Source organism: Haplochromis burtoni, unplaced genomic scaffold (genome assembly GCF_018398535.1).
Source record: "Haplochromis burtoni strain Fernald_Lab_line unplaced genomic scaffold, NCSU_Asbu1 Contig_43, whole genome shotgun sequence".
In the NCBI taxonomy this organism is placed as follows: Eukaryota; Metazoa; Chordata; class Actinopteri; order Cichliformes; family Cichlidae; genus Haplochromis; species Haplochromis burtoni.
In genome coordinates, this window is record NW_024582404.1 from 134275 (window position 1) to 161552 (window position 27278).

The following is a 27278-nucleotide window of genomic DNA, read 5'->3' on the forward strand; positions in this document are numbered from 1 at the left end:
TTCACTTTTTTCATTTTTTTTAATTAAACCAACCCTTTCATATATTTTCTGTCATGCTATACTTATTTTTATAGAGCTATTCTAGTTTATTTAAGCTATTTCGTTTTAGGCTATATTCAATATTTTGGCTGCTGGGATAAATAAACATTGTTTTAAGTTAATCAGGAGGTTTGGGCAATGTGCTCATCCTATGAGATACATAAAGGATATAGCCCTCATAACATGCTTCAGGAAAAAAAGGACAAACATGGACTTTTTACTCTGTAGAGCAAAGAAAAAACAAGACTGGAAATGCAATGATTAGGTTATTTTACGCTCACTCTTTCTCTGTCAGACAGAACTGAACTGTAAAAAAGCGACCTACAGTCACGAGCTTTCTCCTAAGGGTGGCTGGCCTCTCCCTTAGAGACAGGCTGAGGAGTTCAGTCATTTGATAAGAGTACAGACTAGAACTGCTACTCCTCCACATCAAAAGGAGCCAGTTAAGGTGGTTCGGGCATCTGACACGATGCCTCCTGGGTGAAGTGTTCTGGACACGTTCTAGCAAGAGGAGGCCGGGCCAGATCCAGGACATGCTAGAGAGATTTTATCTCTCAGCTGGCCTGGGATGCCTGGGTGTTTCCCCGGCAAAGCTCGAGGAGAAGGCTAGGCTGGGGAGAGAGAAGGAGAGATCTGGGCTTCTATGCTTAGATAGATGAGCAGATAAGCGTGAGAAAATGGACTGATGGATAGATGGACAGGATGGTTAGAAGTTATGGAAGGCAAAAAGAATGTGTGGCAGGTGATTTCACTTAGAAAACACAAGAACCAATCAGTAATGAGAAAAAGATGTCAGGAGGTGGAAAAGGAAAGGGGTGAATCTTATGTGTTCAACTTCCTGCACAACTATGACACTGTCATATTTAGGCTGCAAAGAACTTGTAAACATATCTTCAAGGTCAAAAATTAAAATTCATTATTTTGCTTTTACGTCAGGATTTATTTGCTTTTACAAAATGTTCCATTCCACCCCTTAACTGTCACATCAGGCTTGTGAAACAGGTGGTTGTGAGTTGGCTCCATGGTTGAACTGTGATCAAATATATTGCTTTGGTTAACTAAATGTTATAAAAGTTAATTTAACTTTTTCGGGGGTAATGGTTTAGAGCTTTATGTAAATCAAACTGTACTTGAAAAGGCATTAAATATGAGTCATTTGAATGATGTCTTCCTATGATGAAGAGAGAGAGGTGCAAAAAGGAAAGCAGAATATTAGATCAGAATAACTTTAAGGTTTTCAGGCTCATGTGCAGACCGGTGCTCTGATACATATGAAATACATGAAAGGTTTAAAAAAATATTTTGTACAGTTGTGAGACAAACATTTAAGTACTTATGTAAAAGTTGGAATCGTGCAAAGGTTTTAGCATTAAAATATACTAAAAATACTTGAAGTAAACATACTCATAATGCAGAATCATATTCATAATATTATTGGATCATAATGATTGATTCACTCCTTGGTATATAACTTAAATCCGATTGCTGTAGACAGCTTACACTGCTCATATAATGCTTTGCAGATTTATCTATAATATAACAGCATCATATATTGGCAGGTTTATTTCTGCAGAGTGGCACGGAGTGCAAAGTACAAAACCTGCATCCAAATTATAATGGGGTAGAAGAAGAAAGTAGTATAAGGATAGGCACCGAATGCAATGGTAATCCAACCAATCACAGCTTTGAGTTCCTTTTTGGGAGCAATCAGGCTGAAGTAACAAATAATTATTTTTCTTAATGTCAGCAGCCTGATTACACATTGAAATAAGAGTTTAAGGTTACTGAAATACCCAGTTTGTTCTTAGTCTTTTGGAAAACACAGCAGGAAGGCGACGCCGGTTGTGCAGGACAGAACGAGGATTTCACTCATAATTGTAGGGCTGTGCGATATGACCGACATAAGACATCTATCGTCCCGATAACGATATAAATCACAAAATTTTAACATTTTCTGTAAATTCCGTGAATCTCGGGCAGCTCGACTTACGTGAAGTGTTTCCAGCTGGGCGTCGAATAGCTGGAGTCGAGTGTTTTAACCGATGCATGAAACTATATATTTTTAGACAAAAGTTGTAACAGCCGCCGTTTTCTTTGTGAGTATTTATTACACGGCGTGCTGCGGGGAAAAGCCTGTTCTAACGTTTGAGTCTAAGGTTTATTTTTAGGCACCTGACGCCTCTTTTTTGTTTCTCATCCGTAAACACTCTGCATACTTTTTCACGTGATTCAGTTTATTTTGAAAAGTCTCAACAGGATCTTGAGCTTTATTGTGAAAGGTTTATGTGGAAAATAAACAAGCGGACACGCGATGGTGTTACCGTCGTTGTTGCTAACAACAACGCATAAAAACAGGCGCTTGTCTGTCCGTAGTGTGGTTATATTAAATAGAAGAGAAAGAGAGAACTTTAAGAAATGAATATAGCCACTACAGCGACCATCAGAACGATGAAAAAAATATTGCCGTAAACAGTTTATTTTGCGACACCACAAAACAAACGATATATCGAACAGCCCTACATAATTGTGACTTAAAGTAGATCCGTGCCAACTGTAAACTGTATGTGTGACCATGTGCACAAATAGAAAGTTGACTTTTTCTCTAAGATGCAGCCTTGTACACTTCAGAGCTCATCCTGCTACTTTTTTCGGCAGTCACATGATCAACAAACACCAGTGACCCAGTTCCTCTGACACATACATGCCCATGCAATAACAATCCCTCCTCTGAGTTTGACAGATGATGTGATATGCTTGATATCATGAGCTGTTTCTCTCCTTCTCCCTGCTTTACTCCTCCCATCATTCTGGTCCAAGTTCATATTAGCTTCTTCTGTCCAAAGAGGAAGGAACTGGCTTTTTAGCAGGATTTTTGAAATGAAGCCTAAAGCCAAAATGACTAATTAAGTTCAAGGAGCCTCTATGATACTTGGATGATAAACCATGGAAGTAATTCTGTAATAATTCTCATGCACTTTAAATGTCTTCAGCTGTTTTTCATGAGCAGGACAGTTTCTGGAATCTTTCTGTTGGGCTTACTTTGTTTCTTTCAGCCTCCTTCACTTGCATCAGAGTCTCTTTTGACCTCATACTAAGAGTTCCAGTGAAAAGACACCATTTACTCATTGCTGTCATGCAACAACAGTAAAGCTCATTAGTCAACGATGTCCACTTACTTTTGAACCTCAGAAAATGGGGGGTGGTGTATAAAATGCCTGCCTAACAAAGTTAATGCAATACCTTTTTACCCTCCCTGAATTAAAGCGGAAAGTCAGCACTTCCACTATGGAGGTGTATGGAGCAAAAACTACAAAGAAGAAGTGTCACCGTCCAAAAACTCATGGCTCTAACTGTATACAGATAGGAAAGAAAATACTAAAAATATAATCTATCTATCACATATGATTCCTAAGAGCAGAGACAGGCATACAAAGAAATTTCCGGACTCTTCTGCCTGTTCTGTATCCTGAAATCATCTTGTTTCTGGCCTGCAGAGTCTCTGGATGGAAAAATTTGCCTTCACTCAGCATGAACACGCCTGCAAATGATTACAGTGTCTACACGCTCAAATCTAATCCTGTCACAAACGTGGACAAATGTTGGCAGCCCTGACACAAAAATTCGAGCTGTTTGCTGACCGAACAAAAACAGAGTGGGGCAAAACAAGTGTCATCAACGAGTGGAAATGTTACACAGCTCCTGCACTTTGCAACACTATTCATACACTTTGCCCAGCAGTGCAAAAAGGCTTCTTCAGAAAAGAGATTTCAAGGACAAGCCCTTCCTCTACATAAATGAAAAAAAGGAGAAAAGAAAAGAAAAACCCCGAGGACTAAAAACTGGAGAAAAAAAGTCTGATTCTTGTCACATTCCATCAGACAAAGAAGTCCGATATGCTTGGAGTGAAGTCAAGCTCAAGAATGGAGTGGTTTGTGCAGAAAATGGAGCGACAGAGAGGCTTACAGCTTTATCTGCGATTCCTACAATAGTACAAAAAAACCAAAACTGGGAGTGCAAATAAATGTTTCAGAAGCAGATAAACATCAATAATACCAGCAGCAGGAAGCAGGATTTACATGGAGGAGACAAAGAAGAATAAGGGTGTTTACAGTAAAATCCAGGCAGTGAGAGCTGAGGGTTAAACGCAGCCTTTGAACAGAGGCGGTGGGAAGCCTCACATCCATCCTGCTCGCCTCGCAGACAAAGCTCAGCAGTGACCTTTGACACAGATTCATCGGGTTTACTTGATGATTTCTAGCATGGAAAAATTATAGAAACAACACAGGGAGGCTGTAACCCTGTCTTACAGTTATGAGCTGGGACTTTTAATAGAAAAGACAAGAAAATACCATGACAGCATCAAATCACAGCAACCTCTCCCACTAAAAGAGAGGCCTTTTCTTTTAGTTAAATCAGCGGGAAGCTGCAAAATATATTTAATCCTGATAATGAACATGACACGGCTTATTGAGACTAATTAATATGCTTCCTGGATTCTGAAAACAGTGCTTCTAACTATAATTAATGGAAACACCGACACAAGTCCAAACAGGCTTGCAATCAACTTGCCCAACATATTCTTTTTAGCTAGACTTTAGGCCAAAGTTTATATCGAACTCTGGGCCTCTCTGAGCTGACTGGTTGTAACTGACTGACTTTTATACCGTTATTAGAATCATAAAATATTTTTACAAAAAGTAACACAAACACCTGCATACAATTCAGATTTTCCAGCTCACGCCTTTAGACACCAGGAGAGTAAACACTGCAAAAACAAAATTAATCAACAGGAACAATTTAAGGAAACTGATTAACTTCCCACTGAGTGACTGAAAGAATTAAAATCAGACACACCTCCTCACATCTCTGACGGTAAGATGTATCATTAACGCTCTGTTTATGGAAGCAAACAAGAGGAAGTAACTCCACCAACATCCCGTCAACACCACCTCCTGCCCTCCGTTCTTGGACAGATAAGATTATGAGTTCTATTGGTTGAAGGACATTTCCTGAAGCAAGTACCAAGAGGCAACAACAAGCAGAAAACTATCACTAAAAATAACTCATACTTCAGTTTATAAGCCTAGGAGACAAACAAGCATCTGCCTGCTAGTTTTAAAAACTGTTCAGTGAAATTTTTGGCCAATAACGTAACCATAGACACGTCTTTATTAGGATTTCTTATTTGCCACTTACATTTTAAGTGAATTTACTGAGGTATGTTCGGTTTTTATCCATTTTCCAACTTTAAACCTTCAATATCTAATTAATCTATTTGTCAGTTTGTTTGAAAAACTGTTAAAAAATAGGACAGTTATTTATTTATTTTTTGGTTGTTTATTTTATTTTATTTTATTTTACTGGAGATAAACATAGTGGTGAAAAAATATTGGTTGAATTGGTATTTTATAACAATTTTATCCATCCAGGACTTCATTCAATTCATACCTAACATTGTACAATAACAATTTATTTTTCCATGTAACAAAAGTTAATGTAACAAACTAAAAAAGACAAATGGCGGCATCAGGAGCGGATGCCTGACAAACTGTTATTTTAAATGTTGGTACTGGCAGAAAAAATTTCACATTACAGCACGAGGGCTTGTTTGTTTACCTGGAACAAGAGTGAACATAAATAACACAAAAAAAGAAAGAAAAAATACATTGGTATCGCCACAAGCTTAATAAATAATAATAATATCTGCACAGAAATCACAATCAGCGCATCCAAAATATTTTATAATGAAGATTTATTTGTTCTCCCAGGCACATGGGAGGGAATAAAAAACAAGAAAACAAAGAAAAAAAACATCAGATATTATTTATTAGAATTGATCTGTTTAACAAGCAGTGACTTCCTAAAATTTTATAAGATTTGTTCCATAGAACAGAGGTGAATGTAAATATTAATAAAAAAAATGAAAAGAAAATGTTGGCATCACAACTAGATATACTTTGGATTATTATTTTTGCCTGTTGGTATCTGCCAGAATTTCACAATTTGGTGCATCCCTAATAGTTTATAATTAATTTGCCTCCCTGAAACAAGGGTAACCCTGAATATCAACAAAACCAAAAGGGACTGAAAAAAATATCGGCATCAGAACCCGATATCTGTCAAAAAACATTGGTATTCATCTATGATTCCACAGTTGGTGAATCCCTAATCTTACTATAATGATTGTAAGATATGTGGTATATATGTCTTATGTGCCAGGTGGGCCAATCTGAAAAAAACTTGGCACATATATAATATATATATCAAATATTAACATGTGGGGTTTTTTTTTTTAATGTTTTTATATTTTGATTTGTCTTCTACATTATGTTCACCATCCCCCTGCAAATGCAACATTACATACACCGTTTGTATTATTTTTCCAAGTGTCAGGTTCAACATACTTAACATGGACCTAATTTAACAATAACAAAATTTTGTATCTGTGAAGAAATTCCATTTCAGTTGGGTAGGTGAGATGTTTAGAATTTTTCATACCATAATTACTGGTGACTCGAACAAATAATATAGTACAGATCTATTCTTTCCAGTCACGCAAGTGGGAATTAATAACAACAAACAAACAAATAAATAAATAAATGATTGGGGGGATCAGATTTAGGTCCTAATTATTTTACAAAATGTCTTTATTGACCTAAAATTTCGCAATCGTGCAACCCTAGCTTCACAATATTGATAATGTCTTGTCAATTTAATCCCCCCAAAATCAAAAACACGTTTAATTATTGTAAATGCTATGTCTTACATCTTTATATACAGTCTATGGCTTAAAGAGCAGCAGGAGAGAGAGTGGCAGAGCGAGGCAGACTTTAAGCCGGGGAGAAAGAGAGAGAGAGGGGGGGGGGGATTATTATCATTAAAAATGTGCTGATCACCTGCATAAATTCACCTTTACAGCCCGTTACTTCTATCAGATCACAGCTGTGGCAGGGGTGCAGCACGCGCCCCATGTAGCCTAATTACGATACGCAAATGAGCTCAGGTGTGCATTTAAATACGAACCCGCTGACTTCACGGCTCTGTGCTGATTTCTTACCTGTTTTTCCAGCATGATCATTCTCTCAGTATCATGACCTTCATGGAGTGAGTATCCATGCGAGTTCTGCTTCAGCGCTAGACACACTCCTCCTCAGCCAGCATCTCCACGGACGAGCGAGAAAAATGTAAAAAATAAAAGGTACTAATGGCTAACTGGCGTTACCCTTTGGAGGTTAGGAGACCCCTGCGATGTTTTATCCTTGAGATAAATGTCCTCGGTGACTTCAGCATGTCTTCGCAAGAATAAAAAAAAAAGGCGGGGGGGCATTAAAGGAGTGTTTATTCATGGAGGAAAACACATCGGTCAGTGAGCAGGGAGGGGAAAACGGGCAGCTAACGTTAGCGTGCTAGCGTTAGCCGGCTATGATCAGATTTTTATTTGTCTCCTCGTGCCTTCATCCCAGTCACGCTCCAAAAACCGCACGGGGACGGTGTCCTCCAGCTCAGGCGCTCCCGAGCGAATCCCTGCCGCCGTTACTCGACGGCGGCATCCCAGCGGAGCGAAGAGTCCGAGCGGAGAAGGATGCGATGTGGCTCGACCAGTGAAAATGGATGATGCTGGTAGTACTGCTGCCGCTGCTGGCTGAGGGGGATTCTCCGCTTTCAGCAGGGCAACAGGACGGTCCTCTGCTGCTGCTGCTGCTGCGATCACAGAGAAAGTCGGAAAAACGACGCTCCTGAATGCACCACACGTAGACCGACGCATCCAGGGCAAAACAGGCGCTCCTGAACACACCTCAATTCAATTCAGTGCAATTCAGTTCAATTATGTAAATATTTTGCATTTAAAACACATTTATCAATTATTTAAAATAAAACAAAACTAACAACGACGATCTAAACACAAAGCCGTGTAAAACCTATGGCACGAGGGCCGGAAATAGCCCTTTAAAGGGGCAAACTTGGCCAGTGGATGTCTGTGTTAAAACTGCAGAGAAGTCGTCAGAAGTCCAATATTATTTACTGTTCAGTTCAATTTAATTTATGTGATATCCCACATAATTCCACAGGTCTGGAAATATATATACTTAATTTATTCCAAAAGTTGAGAAAAATCCTGTCATAAAGCAGCTACAACACACAAAAAACAAAAACATTCAGCTCAGTAAAACAAAGGTGAATGAGGAATAATGTGAATATTAGCAAAACAAAATAAAAAGACAAAAAGGTATCTCTTTGCTATTGTTATTCAGTATCAGTTTTAGATCATTTTGCATCCATTTGTGTCTGTTTTATGTTCTTTATGGTTGCTTTTACAATTTAATTATTGTTTCCATCTTTGCAGTGACTCTTAGTCTCCACTTGGTTATTTTTAGCATCTCTTTATGGCGGTTTCGCATCCTGTTGTTTTCCATGTAGTTGTAATTTGCAGGTCTTTGTAGTCCTCTGAGGTCTGTGATGATGTCATGTTTGCATCTCTTGGTTTTACATCTGTATCTGTCTCCATCTCACCCTATCCCTATTCCCAGCATCTTCTACTGCGTGCCCTCTGCACTACACCCATGAACCTCCTCTGGGGTGTTCCTCTTTTTCTCCTGTCTTACAGCTCCACATTCAACATCATTATCTAGTAAAGTTACCATCTTTCATTTGCACATGTCCAAACCATCTCAACCTGACCTCTCTAACTTTATCTGCTTGTTTGTTTTTGTCTCTTTACAGTTATTTTATATCTCTTTGTGGTGATTTTGCCTTTCTCTGTTCATCATTTAGCGGTTTTGCATCTATTTGATGTCTTTTTACCCCCTTGGTTCCCTTTTTATTGCACCTTTTCTCAGGTTTTGCCTTTGCGCGCCACTGGGGGCGGCACACACCCTGACAGGCTCAGCTCAGGGCGCCCAAACCCTATTCCTCGTGGTGCATTCTGGGACTTTATGTAAAGCCAACATGGCAGCCTCCTGCGCCAGAACACTCACTAAGGTCGGCTTGTCTTTTCTGGAGTCTCCAGCAGCCCGTCGGTCCGGCGCCTTCTCCTACCTGCTGGGGAATGTGGGCGCGCACGGATCCAGGAGGGCGTACGGCACCGGCGGAGCGGGGTTCCGGTCCAAACTGCTCTCCGGTGTGCGCCAAGGGGGAGGCAGGGTGCTGGGCTGCGCCTTCCTGCTTGGTGGAGGTTTGGGTTTATATCAGACTGTGAAGCTGTCCGTCCAGCAGCACCTGGCCGAGGAGGAGAGGAAGGTCAGTGAGGTAAGTGGGTGTCTTTGATCATCACCGTCTGCCTGCAGTAAGCTCACCTGCCTGAGGTGTGTGCAGCCCGGGTCACTTGTCAGACCCCAGCTGCTGCGGACACCTGCCACTTCTTCTGAATACTGCCTTTTATTGTGTTTCTACTGGAGTAGAAACACAATAAAAGCTTTCAAAATGCGCTGTTGTTTAGTTTTAAAATTTAGTTTACAGATTTGTCTGTAACGTTTTGCTTTTACTGGATCTGCTCTGTATGAACTACAGGCGGTCTGCTTTACGGTGTGTTAGTGGCTGGAGAAATGCTGTGGATCACTGCTGTCTGTGTGTCTGCAAACGTTTCCAAACTCTGGGCCTGGATCCCCTTTATCTGTACGTGCACAGCTGTAATAGCCATCAGCAATAAACCTTTGCAGTCACTGTGCTTCACAAACGTTTGCTCTTGAAGCCTTGAGGTGTTCTTGCACATGGTTTGGCTGTTGTCATTTGGAATACTGTTTTATATATCTTTTCCCACACACCTGCACTGAGTAGGAGACGCTCTGTATCTCATTGTACATGTGTATAGTGACAATAAAAGGTATTCTATTCTATTCACCCACCTGCAATGTGTTGCAGGTTTAACTTAGCATTTATTAGCAGTATTATCACCTTATCAAGCACCACTAGCTTTGCATAATTCACAGTTCATAATAATCCTTATCTCATACTGGTCTCTCATGCTCCCCCTCAGTAGCTATATTCAGGTCCTGCCTCTTTAAACACCTCCTGCCCCACACCCCTTATTAAAAGCCCACTTTCTTTTGATTGGCCAGCTTCCGTTAGCCTGTTGTGGAGTAGTATTAGTTCTTTCAGATCCATAGAGAGTATAAAAGATGGACAGAAAAATAATCTTGCATTCTTTTTAGCAGCCCTTTGCCAAGCTGGGGGAGGAAGCTCTTAAGTGTCCACATACTTTAGCCTCATAGCGCTCTCCTTTCCTCTGCTGCCTCCTTCCAGGCTCCAGGAGGCAGTCTGAAGCTGACCCTGTACCAGTACAAGACCTGCCCGTTTTGCAGCAAGGTGCGAGCCTTCCTGGACTACCACGGGCTGCCGTATGAGATCGTGGAGGTGAACCCGGTGATGAGGAAGGAGATTAAGTGGTCTACCTACAGAAAGGTGCCCATCCTGATGGTGGATGGTGAGGTGGTAAGACATTTGATGTCATCTTAAGTCTTTGAGATGGGGGGGGGGACTGTTGAGAGAACAAAGTTAAGACTTGTTATGTTTTTGTCAAACATTCAGACAGATTTTAATTTCTGGCATGCCTTCATAACCCTCACTCACCACAATTTATATATTTTATATTATTTTAAGGATATTGTCTTAAAATCCCAACACTAAGAGCAGTCTGAGGACTGGGCTTCTGGCTCACAGGAGTCACTTACTCACAGAATTTGTATGACAGAAAATAAAGAAAAGCATGTCCACAAAAAATGTGAAACCCTTCATGTCCTGCTCTATTTCCTTTTTTAAATCTGCAGCAACTGAATGACTCGTCTGTCATCATCAGCTCGCTCAAGACCTATTTAGTCAACAAGTAAGTTGTGACTTCCTTCACTTGTTATTTCATGAGGAATTTTGTTTAGATTTTCTGTTAATCACTTCGAATAAAGCTCTGAGAAATAATTTGATAGTGTAAAATAATCTATAAAATCTCAGGTGGGAAACTCTGTGGTTCAAATACATCCCACCCTGATCAGAGCATTAAAACTAAAATGCAGAAAAAACAATTTTAAAAGTCTTGTTATTAAAAAATGTTATTATAATGTTATTATTGTACTTGATGTATGTGAAGTTTATTTCTATATTTTACTGAGAAAATATTAGAATTTAGAAAATATGCTAATTGTTATTCGACTAGTTAAATCCTTGGTCTTGTGTTCTGAGGGCAGGGTTTCTCATTTTGGTTTCCAAAGAAATAACAATGCAATACATTTAAATAAACCTCACAGTTTGGATGCTTGGGTTAATATTTTAAGAAAAACATTTGTAAAATTTCTGTGGGGGGGTTAAGTGACCCACTGCAGCAAGTGTGTTGTTATTTAATACTAATTGTAAAAACATAATTTAATGTTTCATTCTTACTTCCTTTGGTGTGGAATACACTTGGATGTGATTTTTATCCAGCTCAGTGTTCTTGTCTTGAAATGGCATCAGTAAGCCAGTGTGGCCACAAGAGGAACTGCAGTTCCTCTTGTGGCCACATGAGGCTGGATCCAAAAGTGAGCACGTCACTATAGATGCCCCGTGTTAAATGGTCAAACTGTACACTAGAAATATATTGTCAAAAAATAGAGTGGATAGTTTCTCTCTTCATAACAGTTCTTAGTGGGGCTCATCCACCTGGATAAATGAGTTGGAGGCATCAAAAAATCTTTACCTTTGGGGTTTTTTTGCAGGAAGAAGAGCATGTCCGACATCCTTCGCTGCTACCCGGAGATGAAGTCGGTGAATGACAGGGGGAAGGAGGTGATCGAGTACAACAACAAGTACTGGCTGATGCTGAGCGAGGGCGAGACCGTCGCAGTTTACCCACAGAAGGAAATGCAGAAGTAAGCCAAGCCCTGTTTCTCACACACAATTATTAGCAGACTCTTATTTTGAAAGGTAGCACTTGGGTGTAACCCAAAGACTGCGGAGCATTATTGCTCTCAGGCTTGTGATTGGTCAGCTGATATGAAGCCTCTACTTTTAGCAATGGGAGATTTCTGTTTTCATCATTCTAATGAAGATCTGTGTGATGAGCATCTGTTGGAAGGAAAAATTTTAAATCTGCATGAAAATGTGGTGGTGGTGGAGTTTTCTGCAAACTAAAGTCATGTGGTCCGCATCAGACCGCGACTCCATCTTTTCTGTGGATCGTAAATGTTTTCTGCTCTGATTTCAGAGAGGAGATGAAGTGGCGTCAGTGGGCTGACGACTGGCTCGTACACCTCATATCTCCCAACGTGTACCGAACCACCAACGAGGCCCTGGCCTCCTTCGACTATATCGTACGCGAGGGCAAGTTTGGTACTTTTGAAGGCTTCTTCGCCAAATATGTTGGCGCTGCGGCCATGTTTGTCATCTCCAAAGGGCTGAAAAGTCGGTATGTGGTGTTAGATAACAGGCTATCGCGTTTCTGGTAATTTTAAGGTTTTTGGGGACGTGAGGTATTAATTTTCACTCCTTTGACCCAACAGACACAATCTGCAGGACGACGTCAGGGAGGATCTCTACAAGGCTGTCAACGACTGGGTGGCAGCCATTGGCAAGAATAGGAAGTTCATGGGTGGAGATCAGCCCAACCTGGCAGACCTGGTGAGGAAACGCAGCTTAGGTCCAGCTCAGGCTTGGTCCAGGGTCCAACTTAGGCTTGTTACTAATTTAATGTACGTAAATTAGCCTGATTAAAGCTTCACCACAGACTGATAGAGATAGAAAGAGGTAGTTTTCAGGTCTGAAAAGTGAAGCCAGTGTTGAAGCAACTTAAACCTGTTTTCTGTAATGGTCAGCAGGTGCTTGAATAATACATCTTGTTCTGCAGATGTTTTAGAAAACACGCACTGATGGCCTCGAATACAAATTTTAGGTCTAGATTACTAATATTTTGTCCATGTGCCTGTTCGTTGTGTATCTCCAGCTGTTGATTTGCTCCACCTCACTTAAACTCGGCAGGTGTGATGCTGACGAGCTGAATAAGTGCTGTAACAAGTTTAATGTTGTGTGGATGAGCTGTTCTCATCTTATTTTGGCTAAAAGTTGGTTTCTGTTATCAGCGTTTCCCCTGCGGTGACTACTCCTGCTCCATGCTGCATGTTGGGGGCGGGGCCTACATACACGCTGATCCATGTTGGTTTGATTGACATTGTGAGGACATTCAATCCCATTATTGCCCTCTGAAGCCTCTTACCACTAAGCTAACCCTTAACATAACTTTAAAACTAAGTCTTAACCCCCAGAAGTGAGAGCTAGCCACAGTGTGTGATGTGTTTGCAGACCATATATAAAGGACAGTTACAAAAGTAACTTGGTTACACTCCCCCAGACGGAGGCGCTGCATTGGTGCCCAGTTTGTTCTACGTTTACAAAAATGTGTGTACTTTCCTTTAAACGTCTGTAGTTCAAAAGGATCATTTTCTTGTTGGTGTTCACATCAATGTGAGTGCCATCAAGAAAGTTACTTTGTATTTGTGCTTGTTTTAAAGCATAATGTTCATTGTTACTGTAAAAGTAACACTTTTTAATTACACGATTTTAGTATGTTTATTTTAGTTACTTTATGTAACAAAACCAGGCAGATAGCACTGGATGGAACACTTTACTGTGTGACTGACAACCATTAGCCAATGAGCATGTAGATCTACCTCACAATTCTAACATCCAATTTAAAAACACGACAAAATGGCTTCACTATGTCCATCCTTAATATACAGTCCATTATATCTACTCCTTTATGACATCAGAGATCCAAGAGCAGAAAAAAAAACCCTGAAATACGGCATTTCGACCAGTCTGACCAGTCCCTGAGCTTTTGGCTCACAGGGATTGCCTAATTATTTGAAACTCTGGACATGTTTCATACAAGCAGCCACAATTTTAACAGTGAGTAAACTTTAGGAAAAGTTATTTTTAATCTTCAGTCTTTGCACCTGTGCTCTTCTGTTACAGTCAGTGTTTGGAGTCCTGAGGGTGATGGAGGGCCTGCAGGCGTTTGATGACATGATGGCGAACACCAAAGTGAAATATTGGTACAGACGCATGGAGAGCGCCACGCTCAACCACGAGGGTCTTAACGCTGAGCCTTATAAACACTGAACAGTAAAAGCTCCTGAAGGACTGCAACCAGAAGACGACCACCGCCAGGTCTTGTAGTGGTCACTCAACTTCCTGAACCTGTTAATTCTTGTGAGTGGGTTTTTAATTGACTCCATCATTAACAGAGCTGCTTTTGTGGATCAAATCTGCTCGTTTAAAGGTCTGTCATTTTCACTGGCCTCTAGTGGCGAAATAGACGAACTGCAACAACAATATCATTGAAACACTTGATCTTGTTTTGTTATTTTTAAGGAACAGAAAAGTCACATCTTCAGAGTACGGTTAAAGGAGAAATCTGCACATATTCATGCAGCTAGTCTTCTAATTTCATCCGCATATTTTTGAATTACTTTAGGTTTTTTCCATTCTCATTCATCAGGCAGTCTACAGTGTGGCTATGAACAAAATTAAACTGACTTCCAGGTCGAGACTGGTGTGTGAAGGAAAGACATGATTGTTCCCTACGCTGGTTTGTCCTTTTGAACATAGGAATTTAGAAACTGGCTGTATAAATTATTTCTTGTAACACTGTTTATTTCTGAGCTAGTTTTACGCCTACTTATCTCACATGGGAAAATCTTGGAAATCTAAATCGTCTGTGCTCAGGACTGCAGAGTCTGAGGCTCGTTTCTGCAGCTTTGTGTGGAAAAACGGTTCATGTTCTCTGTATTTATTTCAGATGATTGTTCCTCTGATGCAGTGTCGGTCAAGCCATGACGAATCGATATGTTCTGCGACTGTTTGGGTAAAAAAATGTACGAATAATCATCGAGCTGGCACCGAATGTGTTTAATATGCAATATTTCAGCTGCAGCTGAAGTAACTGTAATAAAAACGACTCAGTGTGCATAGATGTAAAAAGGTCAAATAAAAAAGGTAAACATGAAGGTTGTCTCTTTTTAAACCACATGTTGGTGCAGTTAATGTGTTACAGTTTTATAAAAATGTGTGTTTCTGATCTAAAACCCGCAGCACAAGGGCCGGTGTCCTGCAGGCTTTAGATCTCACCCTGGGCCAACACACCTGAATCAAATGATTAGTTCATTACCAGGCCTGTGGAGAACTTCAAGACATGTTGAGGAGGTAATTTAGCCATTTAAATCAGCTGTGTTGGATCAAGGACACATCTAAAACCTGCAGGACACCGGCCATTGAGGCCTGGAGTTCCCCATCCCTGGTTTAAGGGGTAAATTAGGTAGGGCTTAAAGGGTTAAGCCACATGCTTGAATACCAGTTTTTACTGAATTACACTTCAGTCTCACTTCATCTACTTTAGGCATTTAAAATCTTACGAAAAATTGTTTTAGGACATTTTAATGCAAATTAAAACCTTATTTGTAGCATAAGGAATTAAGGTCCTTTTAGGACCATGTCCCCCTATGAAGGCCTTCCTGTAAACCCTAAATCTTAGACTATTCCTCTGTGTCAGCACCTTCACTTTCTGTCTTCTGGCGTTCCTTTAGGGCTCGCCGTATTGGCTTCCATCTCAACCCATTCTAGCAACCTCTTCTGTCACGTCAACCATCTGCATGTCCTTCACTAAATCTATGAATCGTCTCTCTAGAAGGGCTCAACATGTTTATTGCTGTGTCTTCCTCTGTCCAGTATATCCACCATTGTTCCTCTGCACTCATCCAAACTGCCCGGCCTCCGAAATACTTATTTCTGATCCTGGTCACTCCCAGTGAAAATCTAAGCATCTTCAGCTGTGCTCTGCTCTTTTCCATAGTGCCACCATCTCCAAACTACACATGACAGCAGGTCTTGGATCTTTGTGAAGACAAACATGTCGAGCCCCCTACATGCAAAGTGGGGCAGGGAGCAGTCACTGCAGATAAAACACTGCAAACAGACAACCTTTAGCCAAAATATGATAAGAACAGTTCATCCAAATGACCTCAAACTTGGCAGTAAACATACTGGAACCCTCTGAAACACAGCTGCCATGTTTGAAGAGGTTCAGTTAAATGGAAGCTAAGATGCAAAGAACAGAGCTCTCAGAGATTAATAGTAAAATAACATCTACAGTTTTGATCTTGTGTGAGAAGACAAGCTGCACATTCCTTCCACCCCAGGAAAAGAAATCATTAAAAGCCCCAAATTATAAACTTCTGCAAAATTGCTCAAAATGTCATGTCAGACAGTTTAAAATACACAGAACAAGCCCCAAATAATCTGATTTTAGAAGATTAAAGCAAAAAATTAATTAAAAAAATAAATGATAATGTGACAGACTTCTACAACGCGATGAGCAAAAGCAAGAAATCCAAAAGGGAAATTTTCCACTAAGTGTTGATTGATTTTATTTCATTTAGTTTGCACGTTTTCAACAACTCCTGTAGACTGCACTAATTCTGGTACCAATACATTTGTTTATTCTTCATTACATTCAGAAATCACTTTGAGTTTCACTTTACAAAACAGTCTGCGATCATTTCTGGATCAAACCTTTGGTTTCTCTCATGGACAATGATTTAAAACAACACTTCAAACCATGAATTTTTGCTCCACACAGTGAAAAAATAAATAAAAAGTCCAAATCATTTGACACAATTTGATTTGAACAGAAAATATTAAGGCTGAATAAACAGATTTCTACCTGCTCTGCTAAAACGTTGCAAGTAAGCAGCTTCTCTCTCTCCTCAGGATGATGAAACTTATGTTGAGAGCTGTAAATAAAACGACGACACTGGAAACCTCACTGACTTGGACGCATTAAAATCAACACGTCCTCATTTTCTCATGTTTTACTCCACTCAGAAATTAAAGCAGGCACATCTGGCCACCTGAGCAGATGCCCTCAATCTGCTTCTTCAGGTCGGATGTTAACAGAGCAGCCTTTAAAGGTAATTTTTGTAATTTGCCCTCTGCGGGATCTAAACCCCTCACCACCAGGGGGCAGCATTTTACCAGCAGCATTGCTGTAATGTTTAGAGACGTGTGCGGCTGCTCTTTTATTATTTTATCCATTTCCTCTACAAGCTTTGCCTTTTGTCAGGCTGTGTTTACCTGGTTAAATAAAGGTTAAACTTACTCACTGCACCATCTGGTGGTATAAAATTGATACTGCACAGCATTAGAACCCAGCATGAGTATAACTTCAGCAGATCTCTCTTCATCTCTAAAATAAAGTATGATAAAGTCAAAGCAGTTCTGCTGGTAGCTTCAATTTTGGAAGGTTTTAAAGCATTTTTAAAAACAGAGGGATTTTCAAGAAGAACCTTTAAAAGCATCAATCATTTGATTTTTACTTCATCGACAAATAATTGTTTCACTTTCTGATTTCAGTAGCTTTTAATCCAGTTTTTATTAATCAATCTCACCACATTTTGTTCCAGTATGTCAGAGATCTGAATGAGCAAATGTTGCCAGCTGCCTACACAGACTCTGCGCGAGTAAGGCGATAGACGCGTGAGCAGCAATGGTGGAAATGCACCGAAGTATCGACAAATAAGACGACATTCACCGGTGTCTGCGCAGCTGAAACACTTTAAAACTGGTTAGTTATTTTTGTAATAGAGATTTTATTGTTTTTGTGCCACAAAAAGGAGAAAAACAAGAAGTTAAACTATTAAAAATTATTATCTGAATCAGCAAAATAATTTAACGTGAAAGTTAAGGCTGTGAAAGCGTCTCTCTTTAGGAGGAATGACTCGACACACCTGGGAATTAAAAAACAAACAAACAAACAAAAAAAAAAAACTTAAGAAAAGCTCAAGAATTTCAGCAGAAAAGCAGCCAATGAAGTTAAGGTTAAAAGTACCCCACAGGTGTCTACAGGTCTGCTTCAGGTCAGCAGAAGCAGATGTGACCTCAAAAATGTGACCTCACAAACGCAGAGGACTCGTGAGGCTTCCAGTGTGCGACGTCAGTGTGCGACGTCAGTGTGCGACGTCAGTGTGCGACGTCAGTGTGCGACGTCAGTGTGCGACGTCAGTGTGCTCATTTAGATAAAAACTAAAACCACAGGACAACTTTTTCCCCTCTTTCCACTCACAGATGCTCTCAATTCATTTCTGCCTGACTCAGTCCTACAATGACGTCGTCACCCAGCGCAGGTCCTCGTCGGTCAAGACCTCCAGAACCCGGAGCCCAGCTGGCCTCTGGGCGGACTGATCTGTCGTCTCTGCAGCGATGTCTGAGATAAAGCACAAAAACAATCATTTCAATAAAAGCATAACACTGCACTGGTACTGTGTGTAATAACAGACAGCATCTCATCATTAAGCCCCTTAAAATGTTGAGCTGATGTTTAAACTCAGCTCAGTGAGAATACAACTTAATTCCAAAGTTTTAATCCAGCTCAGCGTCACGCAGTTCAGTTCAAATATTACAGAATTTCTCAAATCTGTGCCATTTTTGCTCCGTCTGCTTTCAAAGTCAGAGTCTCTAAAATAAGACTTGTAGCTGAAGTCAAACCTTTTCTATAGCTTCACTTTTAAGTGCTCAAGTAGATTAGGCCACCAGTCTGTAAACACTCCTCATAATCCAGACTAGATCTACTTCACACCCGTTTCTGTAAACAGTACACCGGTTTTAATTATGCTCCCTTTTGTTTTACAATCATTATTTACCCCCTAACTGTTTTACTGTTTGCCATGCAGCACTTTGAATTGTAAATCAACTTCTTTTTGGCCTTTATTTCATTTTATTTCTGAATAATTCAGCAGTTTGAATTATAGGAGGTGCAAGAAGGAGAAAAACCCAAGCATGGAATTACAGAGTTTTATCAGGGAAGGAAATATTTCTCTCTGGGTTTACAGCAGATCGATATTAAAGCCGTTAATCTGCAGGTTTAGTTTCAGACGCTTCCCTTTATTTGCCAGTTAAATTTCACATTTACCAAACAGCTTATTAAACTCTTACTGTTTTTGTTTTTTTATATAGATTACAGTAATGAGCACTGCTGTTGTTGAAGCATTTTCTAACCATCGTGTGGTTTGTTCGCTCAGTCGCAGCTTCATGGCTGCAGACCTGTGATGACCGAAGGGCTCAGCATGGTTCTCGCTGGCAGTGCCTCGGAAAACCGCAGGGAGCCTCGGACAGCCCGTCTACCCGCAGAGAGCGTCTGTTGATGGAGGCTGTGTCCGCAGTATGAGTCAACTGGTCTGGTGGCTACTCTCATTTGTGCCGTTGTCGGTCCATCAGCTCGCCGTGGAGTAGAGTGAAGTTAAAACACACAAAGAGCTAAAATGAGGGAACCAGTTTAGCTCACGGGGTGAGCAGGCGACCAAAGTTCCTCGGGCCAGGGTGTGAATCTGACCCGAGGAACTTTACTGAATATTTTCCCTTCACTCTCCACCATCTAATATCAACAAAAAAACATTAAAAAAAAGAAAAAGAAAAAAGAAGAAGAGCTGAAGTGAAGCAGACCATAAAAACAACGTCTCCACTGCAGATACTGTCTGCAGTTTTCAAGCTGGATGTTTATTTGATGCTTTTCCATGTTTTCCTGCCACTCCCTTCCCTGTTGCGTTTCCCAGAGGACTGCACAGGAACGTGTTTGTGTACACTGAAAAGCCCTCTCTTTAAATAACTACAAACTGACACCTGCTCATCTGCCTTCATCTCACAGCATCCCACCATCCTCTGCATGTCACAATACACCCATGAACCGCCTCTGTAGTCTTCCCCTTATCCTCATGCCTGGCAGCTCCATATTAAACCTCCTTTGTCAAGTATGTCCACTTTCGATCGTGGCTCAAGAGTTGGGAGGTCGCCTTATAATCTGAAGGTTGCCGGTTTGAGCCCCGGCTTGGACAGTCTCGGTCGTTGTGTCCTTGGGCAAGACACTTCACCCGTTGCCTACTGGTGGTGGTCAGAGGGCCCGGTGGCGCCAGTGTCCGGCAGCCTCGCCTCTGTCAGTGCGCCCCAGGGTGGCTGTGGCTACAATGTAGCTGCCATCACCAGTGTGTGAATGACTGAATGTAGTGTGAAGCGCTTTGGGGTCCTTAGGGACTAGTAAAGCGCTATACAAATGCAGGCCATTTACCATTTCCCTCCTCTCGGATGCAATCGTGGTACCAGAGAACTAGCAGGAGTCACTTTTCATCAGTGTTATCAATCTTTTTATTTGGAAGAGCAGAGACTGCTTGGGATTCACTCACGTACTCATAAATTCCTTTACAGTCTGCACATGTCTGTTTTAAGGATTCACTGAGCTAACATCCAAACCTTCACAGCATGTCGGGGGGGGGGGGGGGGGGGGGGTCAAACATACCTCCAGGAACTGTTTGAGTCTGATGACTGAGCCCATCTGTCCACTGCTGGTCACCGCTTCAATCCTGCACAGAAACACTTCTAGGTTAAACCTCCCACATGACTGCTGCAGGTGAAATGTTTACTGTTAAAACGTGCTTTCTACCTGGGGAAGTATTCCTCTTTCAGTAGCAGGATGAGCTTCCAGAACTGGCTCCGATACTGGTTCATCAGAGCGTTCCCACAAACCTGAAGGAAACAACGCTCAGCAGTTATCCACAGCTGCTTTCAGCGACAAAGAAACTGAAGTTTAGATTTAGGTTTAAAGAGTTTCAGGGACTGTGGTCATTTCACCTGACACTTTTTCATGGTTCATGGGCCGGTAATGCAAGCCGCTGATTGTTTGAAGCAACAAACACACCTGATAATATGCAGGATGTGTCCAGACTCACCTCTAGAAAGTCAAACAGCAGAGTCGCTGTGACGTCTGCCAGAGGCTCCATGTTGAGCATCTGAGCCAACCAACGCCAGCCGTGGTTCAGACCATGAGGAACGGGCTGAAACAAAAAAATAAATAAATACATTTTTGAAAAAGTGAGGGACTTTTAGACATTATAGGCAACTTTAGGTTTAGCCTTGGACAATTCATTGCCATGGTAACTAAGATGCTCCAGAGTAAGTTACGCCCAATGATTGAGACCAATCAATTCTCCTGAAAACCTCCTCGATGCACAGAAATAATATATCTTCTCTTCCTCCGGTTATTTGTTTGTTTTTTTAAAACTGCGTCTTTAGTCTTTCTCGTTTCCTAATAAGAATCATGAAGAAATCTCGGCCTCCTCAGTCTGAAGTTTTGCTTGTTTGACATTATAAAAGCAGGAAGTGGGACCGTTTTTACCCCTTGTTTGGAGCTGTAGGGCCACTTCAGCTGGATGATGGCGGCGTAGAGGCGAATCATCCCGGACATCCTCTTCAAGAAACTGTCCTGACCTTCGACCCCAGAGTCATCTACACGGTAACCAAGAATCCTCTGGTATTCATCCACGGGCGTGCCCTCCTTCATCGGAGGGTAGTGAGGGATTGCATAGGGGCATTTCTTGTGCAGGTGGGCGAGGATGAGGTCTCCCACCTGAGGGTGCAGCTCCCAGACTCCAGAAGCCACCACGGCGATGGGGAAGGCCGCTTCGTGGTGAGACGCCACTTCCTCCTCTCCTTGTTTCTACACAACCAAAATATAAATAAATAAAACATATTAAAAAAATAATAATTGAAAAAAAAAATAAAAATCACAGCTTCTTCTTGCTTATACAAATACGACAAAATATATCAAATTAACAAAGGATTACTTCACAAACAAACAGACTTCTGTGTCGAATCATTCGTTTTGTGCGCACGCTCACCACAAACTTCTCCGCCAGTTTGTAGCTGGCGAACTCGAGACCCTGCGGATGTTGTGAGGTGGATACCGATTTCCCCCCGGACACGACCGGCCGTCCCGACAGAAGCTTGTCGATCTTGTCGAAGATTTCTCGGAGCTGCGATCCGGAGTTGCTGGCGATCTGACTGACAGGGATGGTGGCAGCTTTCTGGAGCTCCAGCTTCAGTTTCTTTGTCTGGGAGAAATTAAACCACTCGAGTCATAAACAGACAGTGAAGACGTTTCGTGTGTGTCAGCTTGTGTTTGAGCTGCTTTTTAAAAATGTTATAACGAAAGAATTAAATGAAGTTTTCAAACTGAGATGATTTCACACCATCAGCTCCTATGATAAAGTTATTAAGGCTCGAAAATGGTGGCCAAAATAATAATTATTATTATAATTATTATTAAAAAATAAATGACCCAACTTATTATATTATAAGTTGAGTAATTATATATTTAAAAAAAACTAAAAACTAAAAATCTATACTATTAAATCCTCCGAATGTAATTCAGTAATGTACTTTTCAGTTTTAGTATCTTTTTCCCCATTCCCATGTAAATTTTGCTATTTATTAATTCATTTTATTTATTTTTCCTTCCCTTTCAATTTAACCTGTGCATTTATTTATTTTTATTTTATTTATAATTTGATAAATATTTTTATTTTATTTCATTTCATTTATTTATTCAAGGACAAACAGCTCTCTAGACTTTGAACAACAGAGTGTCCTGTCCAAGGAGCGCCACAACAGGGGGCAAATAACAAATGAAAGAAATCAATTTTATGAATTCATTATACAAATATTTATGTGAACTAATTGAATTGCAACAGTATATATTTTTTACTTTCTTTTTTGTATTTATTTTGGCAGTTTTGGTCCTTGGGTAATTGGTGAGCCTATAACTCAGATAACACTCAGTGTCAAAGCTAAATTTGAATTTTTAATGACCAAATGCTGTCTTTAATACTTTTCAGCTGAGTGGGTCAGGTGGGAACCCCTCATATCAAACATGGAAACATGCTTTGAGAACAATGGAAAGAGGCCAGTCACAGAGTTATTAAAAGAGGATGAAATTTCCTTTCGATGTCCCTGAGAATTCAGTGACCTGCGGTGTTAAAACATTTCTCATTTGCACCAGTAATGATACATGAACCAGGACTGAGATCTTTAAGGTCATCACTTAAATAATTCCTAGTTCAAAGTCCAGATCCTAAAGTAAAAGCCTACACAGACACAGAAACCATCAACCAAGTCCATCATTTCATAAATTATGGATGGATGGATTCACTACTTAAAGAATTAATCTATTAAATTAAAATATTGCTGGAATGGTCTTTGTTGGGACCTTTGTAGGTTAAAACCTTTAAGAATGTCACAGTCCTTCCTCCGTCATCTCAAAGTCTTTCATCTGAATGTGAACAAACCCACCTGTCCGTCTTTTGCAGAGCTGAGCTGTTCGAAGGACTGAGCGCACCGAGAGGCCGCCTCCTGCAGATCCTTGTACCACTTCAGCGTGACGTCTTCAGCGCTGTTCTGCAACCCTGCAGGAAGAGGTTCAGTATGAAATGGTGAAAACACTCAGCAATATATCTGGATAAGGGGGGGTAAATAAATAAATAAGTGTGTGTGTGTGTGTGTGTGTGTGTGTGTGTGTGTGTGTGTGTGTGTGTGTGTGTGTGTGTGTAAAAGTAAAAGTAAATAAATAAATTAGTCAAAATCCATACTTTGGTCTATATTTATTCTCCAAATTATTTTATGCAAACAGGATGTTTTGTTTTGTGCACAAGCTGCTGACAACACCTCCAGCTGTACAGATGCATGACGCAGCTAAGCCTTCTCCTTCATCACCTTTCCTCTGTGCCTTCTCTTTGGCCAGCTGTGCCGCCTTCTTCTCCCCCTCCTGCTTCGCCAGCAGCTCCGCCTGTTTCCTGCGCTCCTCCTCCTGCTCTTGCTCCTTCTTCTTCTTCTCTCGAACATTGGCCGCTTCCTCCTGCATCAGCCGAATAAGCGCTCTCATCTCGTGCAGGGCTCGCTCTGCCACAGTCATGTCCTCCAAGCTGGGGAAGTTGCCCTGAAATAGGCAGAACACACGTATTTCATGAGTACAAGCAGAAATTAGGAGGAGCATAAACCTTAAAAATCTCGATGTAAACCGACCTCTGCAGTCTTTCGCACCACCTCCGACACCTGGGAGCACAGCTGGTTCCCTCGGGTGCTGTAGGAGCTGAGGCTGGCCGGTGGGAGGTCCGTCTTGGTCTGGGTGGAGGGCTCAAGCAGCTGGTTGAGCTGCAGGATCTCCTCCTGGATGCTGTTGAGGCTACGCAGTCTCTCCCTGCCCTCCGCCTGCCTTTGCCTCTCGAGTTCTGCCTCCCGAAGACGCTGCTGCTCTGCCTCCCTCAACCGTAGGTTGACGAGCTGACGGACAAACAAAAAGCATGAACAGCACAGGAACGAGATAACTTTTTCTACCCCACTGAGCACAAGAAATGCCCCTGTATGTGCAGGAGATCATTACTACAGCAGACTACCAAAAATAAAGAGCATCTACTTCTCCTGCTGCAGAGCTCTGCACATCCAGCATCTCACAATCTGTTTCACACTTTGAAACATGCACAATTTTTGTAAGGTTAACAAGCAAAATTAAAGACTTCAGTAAACAACTTGACAAACATGGGTTTAAGCTTCACGTTTCCTGAACTTTCCACGTACCGTTATTCTACGCCGCTGCTCCTCCTTCAGCTTCTCTTGACGCCCGATGCTCTCCTTTGTTCTGCAGTACAGGAAGTGGAAAACCAGACCAGGTGTTTAATCGCATGTAACGTTTCAGACATTTTTAAGCATTTTAATCATTTCGAATGCGTCATGATTTCCCTTACTCTCTTTCCATCATGTCCCTCATACTCTGGTACTCCTGCCTCTGCTTCAGCTCCATGAGCTCCTCAAAGCGTTTCAGCTGCTCTGACTCGGCGCTCGCAACCGCCGCTACGAGCTTCTCCTGCATCTCCTGCCGCACCCTGAGGGCCAACTGAGTCGACAGATAGAAGACAGTCCGGTGAGACCCTTACCAAGTATATAGTACGCAGGGGTCAACATGCAAAATATATAACTCTGATCAGCAAGCCAGCAGAGGTTAGTATGAAGAAGTTTAGACCCATTTCCAGTAATTACTAAGCGTCTAACATTACATGCTTTTCCATAAACTTTCACAGGAAAGCCTGAACATATTCATATGTTTAGATTACATGTTACGGTAGTTTCTAAAAACAAAAGCTGAAAGCAAACAAACTAAAATAAATACAATAAAACAAGTTGCTACTGACAAAAATCATAAGAGTTAAAAAAAACAACAACAAAAAAAACAAAAACATTTGAAGTTAGGTTTGCAAATAAAATTAAATGTAAAGAAAAAAAAAAGATGATCACTGTTAAGCTGTTTTTCAGTAAAAACAAATTAAAATAAAAAACACTGTCAAAAACTTGAACCTTAGCCTTTTCTCGATGCTCCTCCTGAACTTTGATGATACAGCCAGCCATCTCCATGGCTTTGGGAGACAGGAGGGAAATGGCAGGAAGTGACGTAGGACTGGAAACTCCACTGACATCTGCCTCTGGACTTTCCTCCTTCACCTTATCACTAAGACTCTACACAGAATCAGCATGAGGAAAAAACAAAGCAAAAACCATCAGGGTCAGATATTCAGTTAAATTGGAAAACTGTTTTACAACATGACACATAAGAGAGACATTGAGGACTTGCCTGTTCTCGCTCGTTCTTTACAGACGCTGCTGCAGAAAATGCAGCTGTCCTGGCGCTGACATCGGCGACAGATCCGGTAGAAGAAATAGAGACTTCTGAGAGAACAGGGCTGGAGTCTCCGGATCTGGAGCCCAGGAAGGATGATGACTTCTGCAGGGGAGCCGAGCTGAGACGCTCCAATATGACACCAGCGATTGGAGACAAGCTTGGGGAGTCTTTACAACCTGCTAAAAGAGGCTACAAGAACACAAGCGGGCTTCGTTTACAGATGGTTTATACACAGAAACTGTATGCATCACTCATGTTGCCATATCCTTTCAGAAAGTAGGACTTCTTAAAGCCTGAAATGATTTTAACAAAACAAAAACAAACACACTGGATTTTCCATGTAACACCTTCATGAGGAATCAGTGAGTTCATACCTCTGCTTTTATAAACATGGAGTTCAACAACAGAAATCTGTTTCAAATCACCCCTGACACTCGTCCCCTGCCTCCCCTTTCTTGTGTGCTGTCCATTTCTTTGGATGGTTTAAAGTCCTCTACCTTCACTACCTCTGCTCCTTACATCCTCACTGTTGCACCCGTCTCCTTCTCAAACACACACATTCCTTTTCCCTATATCGCCACCTACTCCCTCCTCACTAGTCTCACAATGTCATCCCTGAACCTCACAGTGTATACAGACTCTTGCCTGACCTCATCTGACAGCCTGCATGTCACCACCGCAAACAAGAAGAGCGGGATTATAGTTGACCATTGTCCACTGCCCTTGTGTGAAAATCTGGAACCGAAAATGGAATTCAGCCTCCCAAACTCGAAAAGCGCCATAAAAATCAACTTTGGTCTTTAAAAAAAAAAAAATAGAATAAAAACCTTTCAAAGAAAGTCCTACTGGTCTTTGCGAGATAGATAGATAGATAGATAGATAGATAGATAGATAGATAGATAGATAGATAGATAGATAGATAGATAGATACTTCACAGTTTATAAACGGAAGTCACATTAGTTATCTCTCAAATAAAAGTAGCAATAAAAGTAGTCATTTGATGAAATTCCATAAAAGGATGTCTGAAGATTAAAAATAAAAAAGTACGCAACTATACTACGTTATTTGCGTAAATGCCTCTTAACACTTTGTTTTCAACCACTGTTTATTGATTAGCTTCTGAGCTGACGTCTTACTGCCTGATCTAACTGATTAAATTGTCACTTTGAATAAAATCCACCCTTGTAGTGATTATTTTAAACAAGCGTAGCGTGCTAACTTTAACTAGCTACCGTTTAGCTAGCTCTAGTTGTTTTTTTTAGCTACCTGGCGGCAACTCACCTCTCCCCTTTCCAACCAGAATGGGTCGAAGGAGATTTTCCCCTTTGGTGAATTTTTTAAGGCCTGTAAAGTTTCCCATCGTAGACTTTCAGAAGGCATCGCGAAACACAAAAAACTACAACTGATTAGCAGTAATGCTAGTCAAGTTTGAATCCGCCATACGGCGTTACATAAAATACAATCCGAAGAGAAACCACCGGACTTTACTAAGTTCCCATCTGGGACCTTTATATATTTATTTCTTTGCTATCTGTATAATCACACATCACAAAATGATAGAGATAACTCTATTATGCACTGTGATAATTTCTTTATTAGGTTCCCGCAGTCCATTTTGCTAAGAAAGATTCCTAACTGAGTGACGTGACCCGAGGTTCACTTTCCTTTATTAAGAAAGGAAATTAGAAAACGCCTTCCTATAGTTCACAGCTGAACTGCTGTAAGAAAATCTGC

General features: G+C 41.0%; 3 protein-coding genes across 4 annotated transcripts in view; 1 reads left to right on the plus strand and 2 right to left on the minus strand.

Moving 5' to 3' along the window:
* Positions 1 to 7223, minus strand: part of LOC102295753 (ral guanine nucleotide dissociation stimulator) — a 59045-nt gene extending 51822 nt beyond the window's left edge. Inside the window, exon 1 of the mRNA XM_014329809.2 lies at positions 7097 to 7223. Coding sequence (XP_014185295.1) covers positions 7097 to 7117 — 21 coding nt within the window. The 5' untranslated portion in view covers positions 7118 to 7223. The remainder of the gene's footprint in view (positions 1 to 7096) is intronic.
* Positions 7127 to 15005, plus strand: ptgesl (prostaglandin E synthase 2-like). The gene is made up of 8 exons (XM_005948946.3): positions 7127 to 7237; positions 8877 to 9285; positions 10279 to 10467; positions 10803 to 10858; positions 11721 to 11873; positions 12209 to 12409; positions 12504 to 12621; positions 13972 to 15005. The coding sequence occupies exons 2-8, from the start codon at positions 8986 to 8988 to the stop codon at positions 14116 to 14118; spliced, it is 1164 nt and encodes a 387-aa protein (XP_005949008.1). The 5' UTR covers positions 7127 to 7237; positions 8877 to 8985; the 3' UTR covers positions 14119 to 15005.
* Positions 15006 to 16404: 1399 nt separating this feature from the next.
* gle1 (GLE1 RNA export mediator) lies at positions 16405 to 27035 on the minus strand. Of its 2 annotated transcripts, XM_005948939.3 has the most exons (14): positions 26826 to 27034; positions 25496 to 25732; positions 25222 to 25380; positions 24615 to 24763; positions 24448 to 24508; positions 23896 to 24153; positions 23587 to 23809; positions 23167 to 23279; positions 21717 to 21929; positions 21215 to 21535; positions 20769 to 20873; positions 20483 to 20565; positions 20339 to 20402; positions 16405 to 18256 (listed from the first exon to the last, which is right to left on the minus strand). In XM_005948939.3, exons 1-14 carry the CDS (start codon positions 26922 to 26924, stop codon positions 18188 to 18190), a joined length of 2154 nt encoding a protein of 717 aa, XP_005949001.1. In that variant the 5' UTR covers positions 26925 to 27034; the 3' UTR covers positions 16405 to 18187. The 2 variants fall into 2 exon arrangements, with proteins under 2 accessions (XP_005949001.1, XP_014185290.1); XM_014329804.2 differs by lacking the exons at positions 16405 to 18256; positions 20339 to 20402 and having other exon boundaries at positions 20479 to 20565; positions 26826 to 27035.
* Positions 27036 to 27278: the final 243 nt, after the last annotated feature.

Coding starts and splice junctions, on each gene's coding strand:
- gle1 (XM_005948939.3), bottom strand. CDS start 26,924: ATGCCTTCTGAAAGTCTACGATGGGAAACTTTACAGGCCTTAAAAAAT. Junction 23,280..23,586: donor AGAGAAGGCACAGAGGAAAG/GTGATGAAGGAG, acceptor CTCTTCCTGCAG/GGTTGCAGAACAGCGCTGAA. Junction 20,566..20,768: donor TGCTGTTTGACTTTCTAGAG/GTGAGTCTGGAC, acceptor TGTTTCCTTCAG/GTTTGTGGGAACGCTCTGAT.
- ptgesl (XM_005948946.3), top strand. CDS start 8,986: ATGGCAGCCTCCTGCGCCAGAACACTCACTAAGGTCGGCTTGTCTTTT. Junction 10,859..11,720: donor AAGACCTATTTAGTCAACAA/GTAAGTTGTGAC, acceptor GTTTTTTTGCAG/GAAGAAGAGCATGTCCGACA. Junction 11,874..12,208: donor CCACAGAAGGAAATGCAGAA/GTAAGCCAAGCC, acceptor CTCTGATTTCAG/AGAGGAGATGAAGTGGCGTC.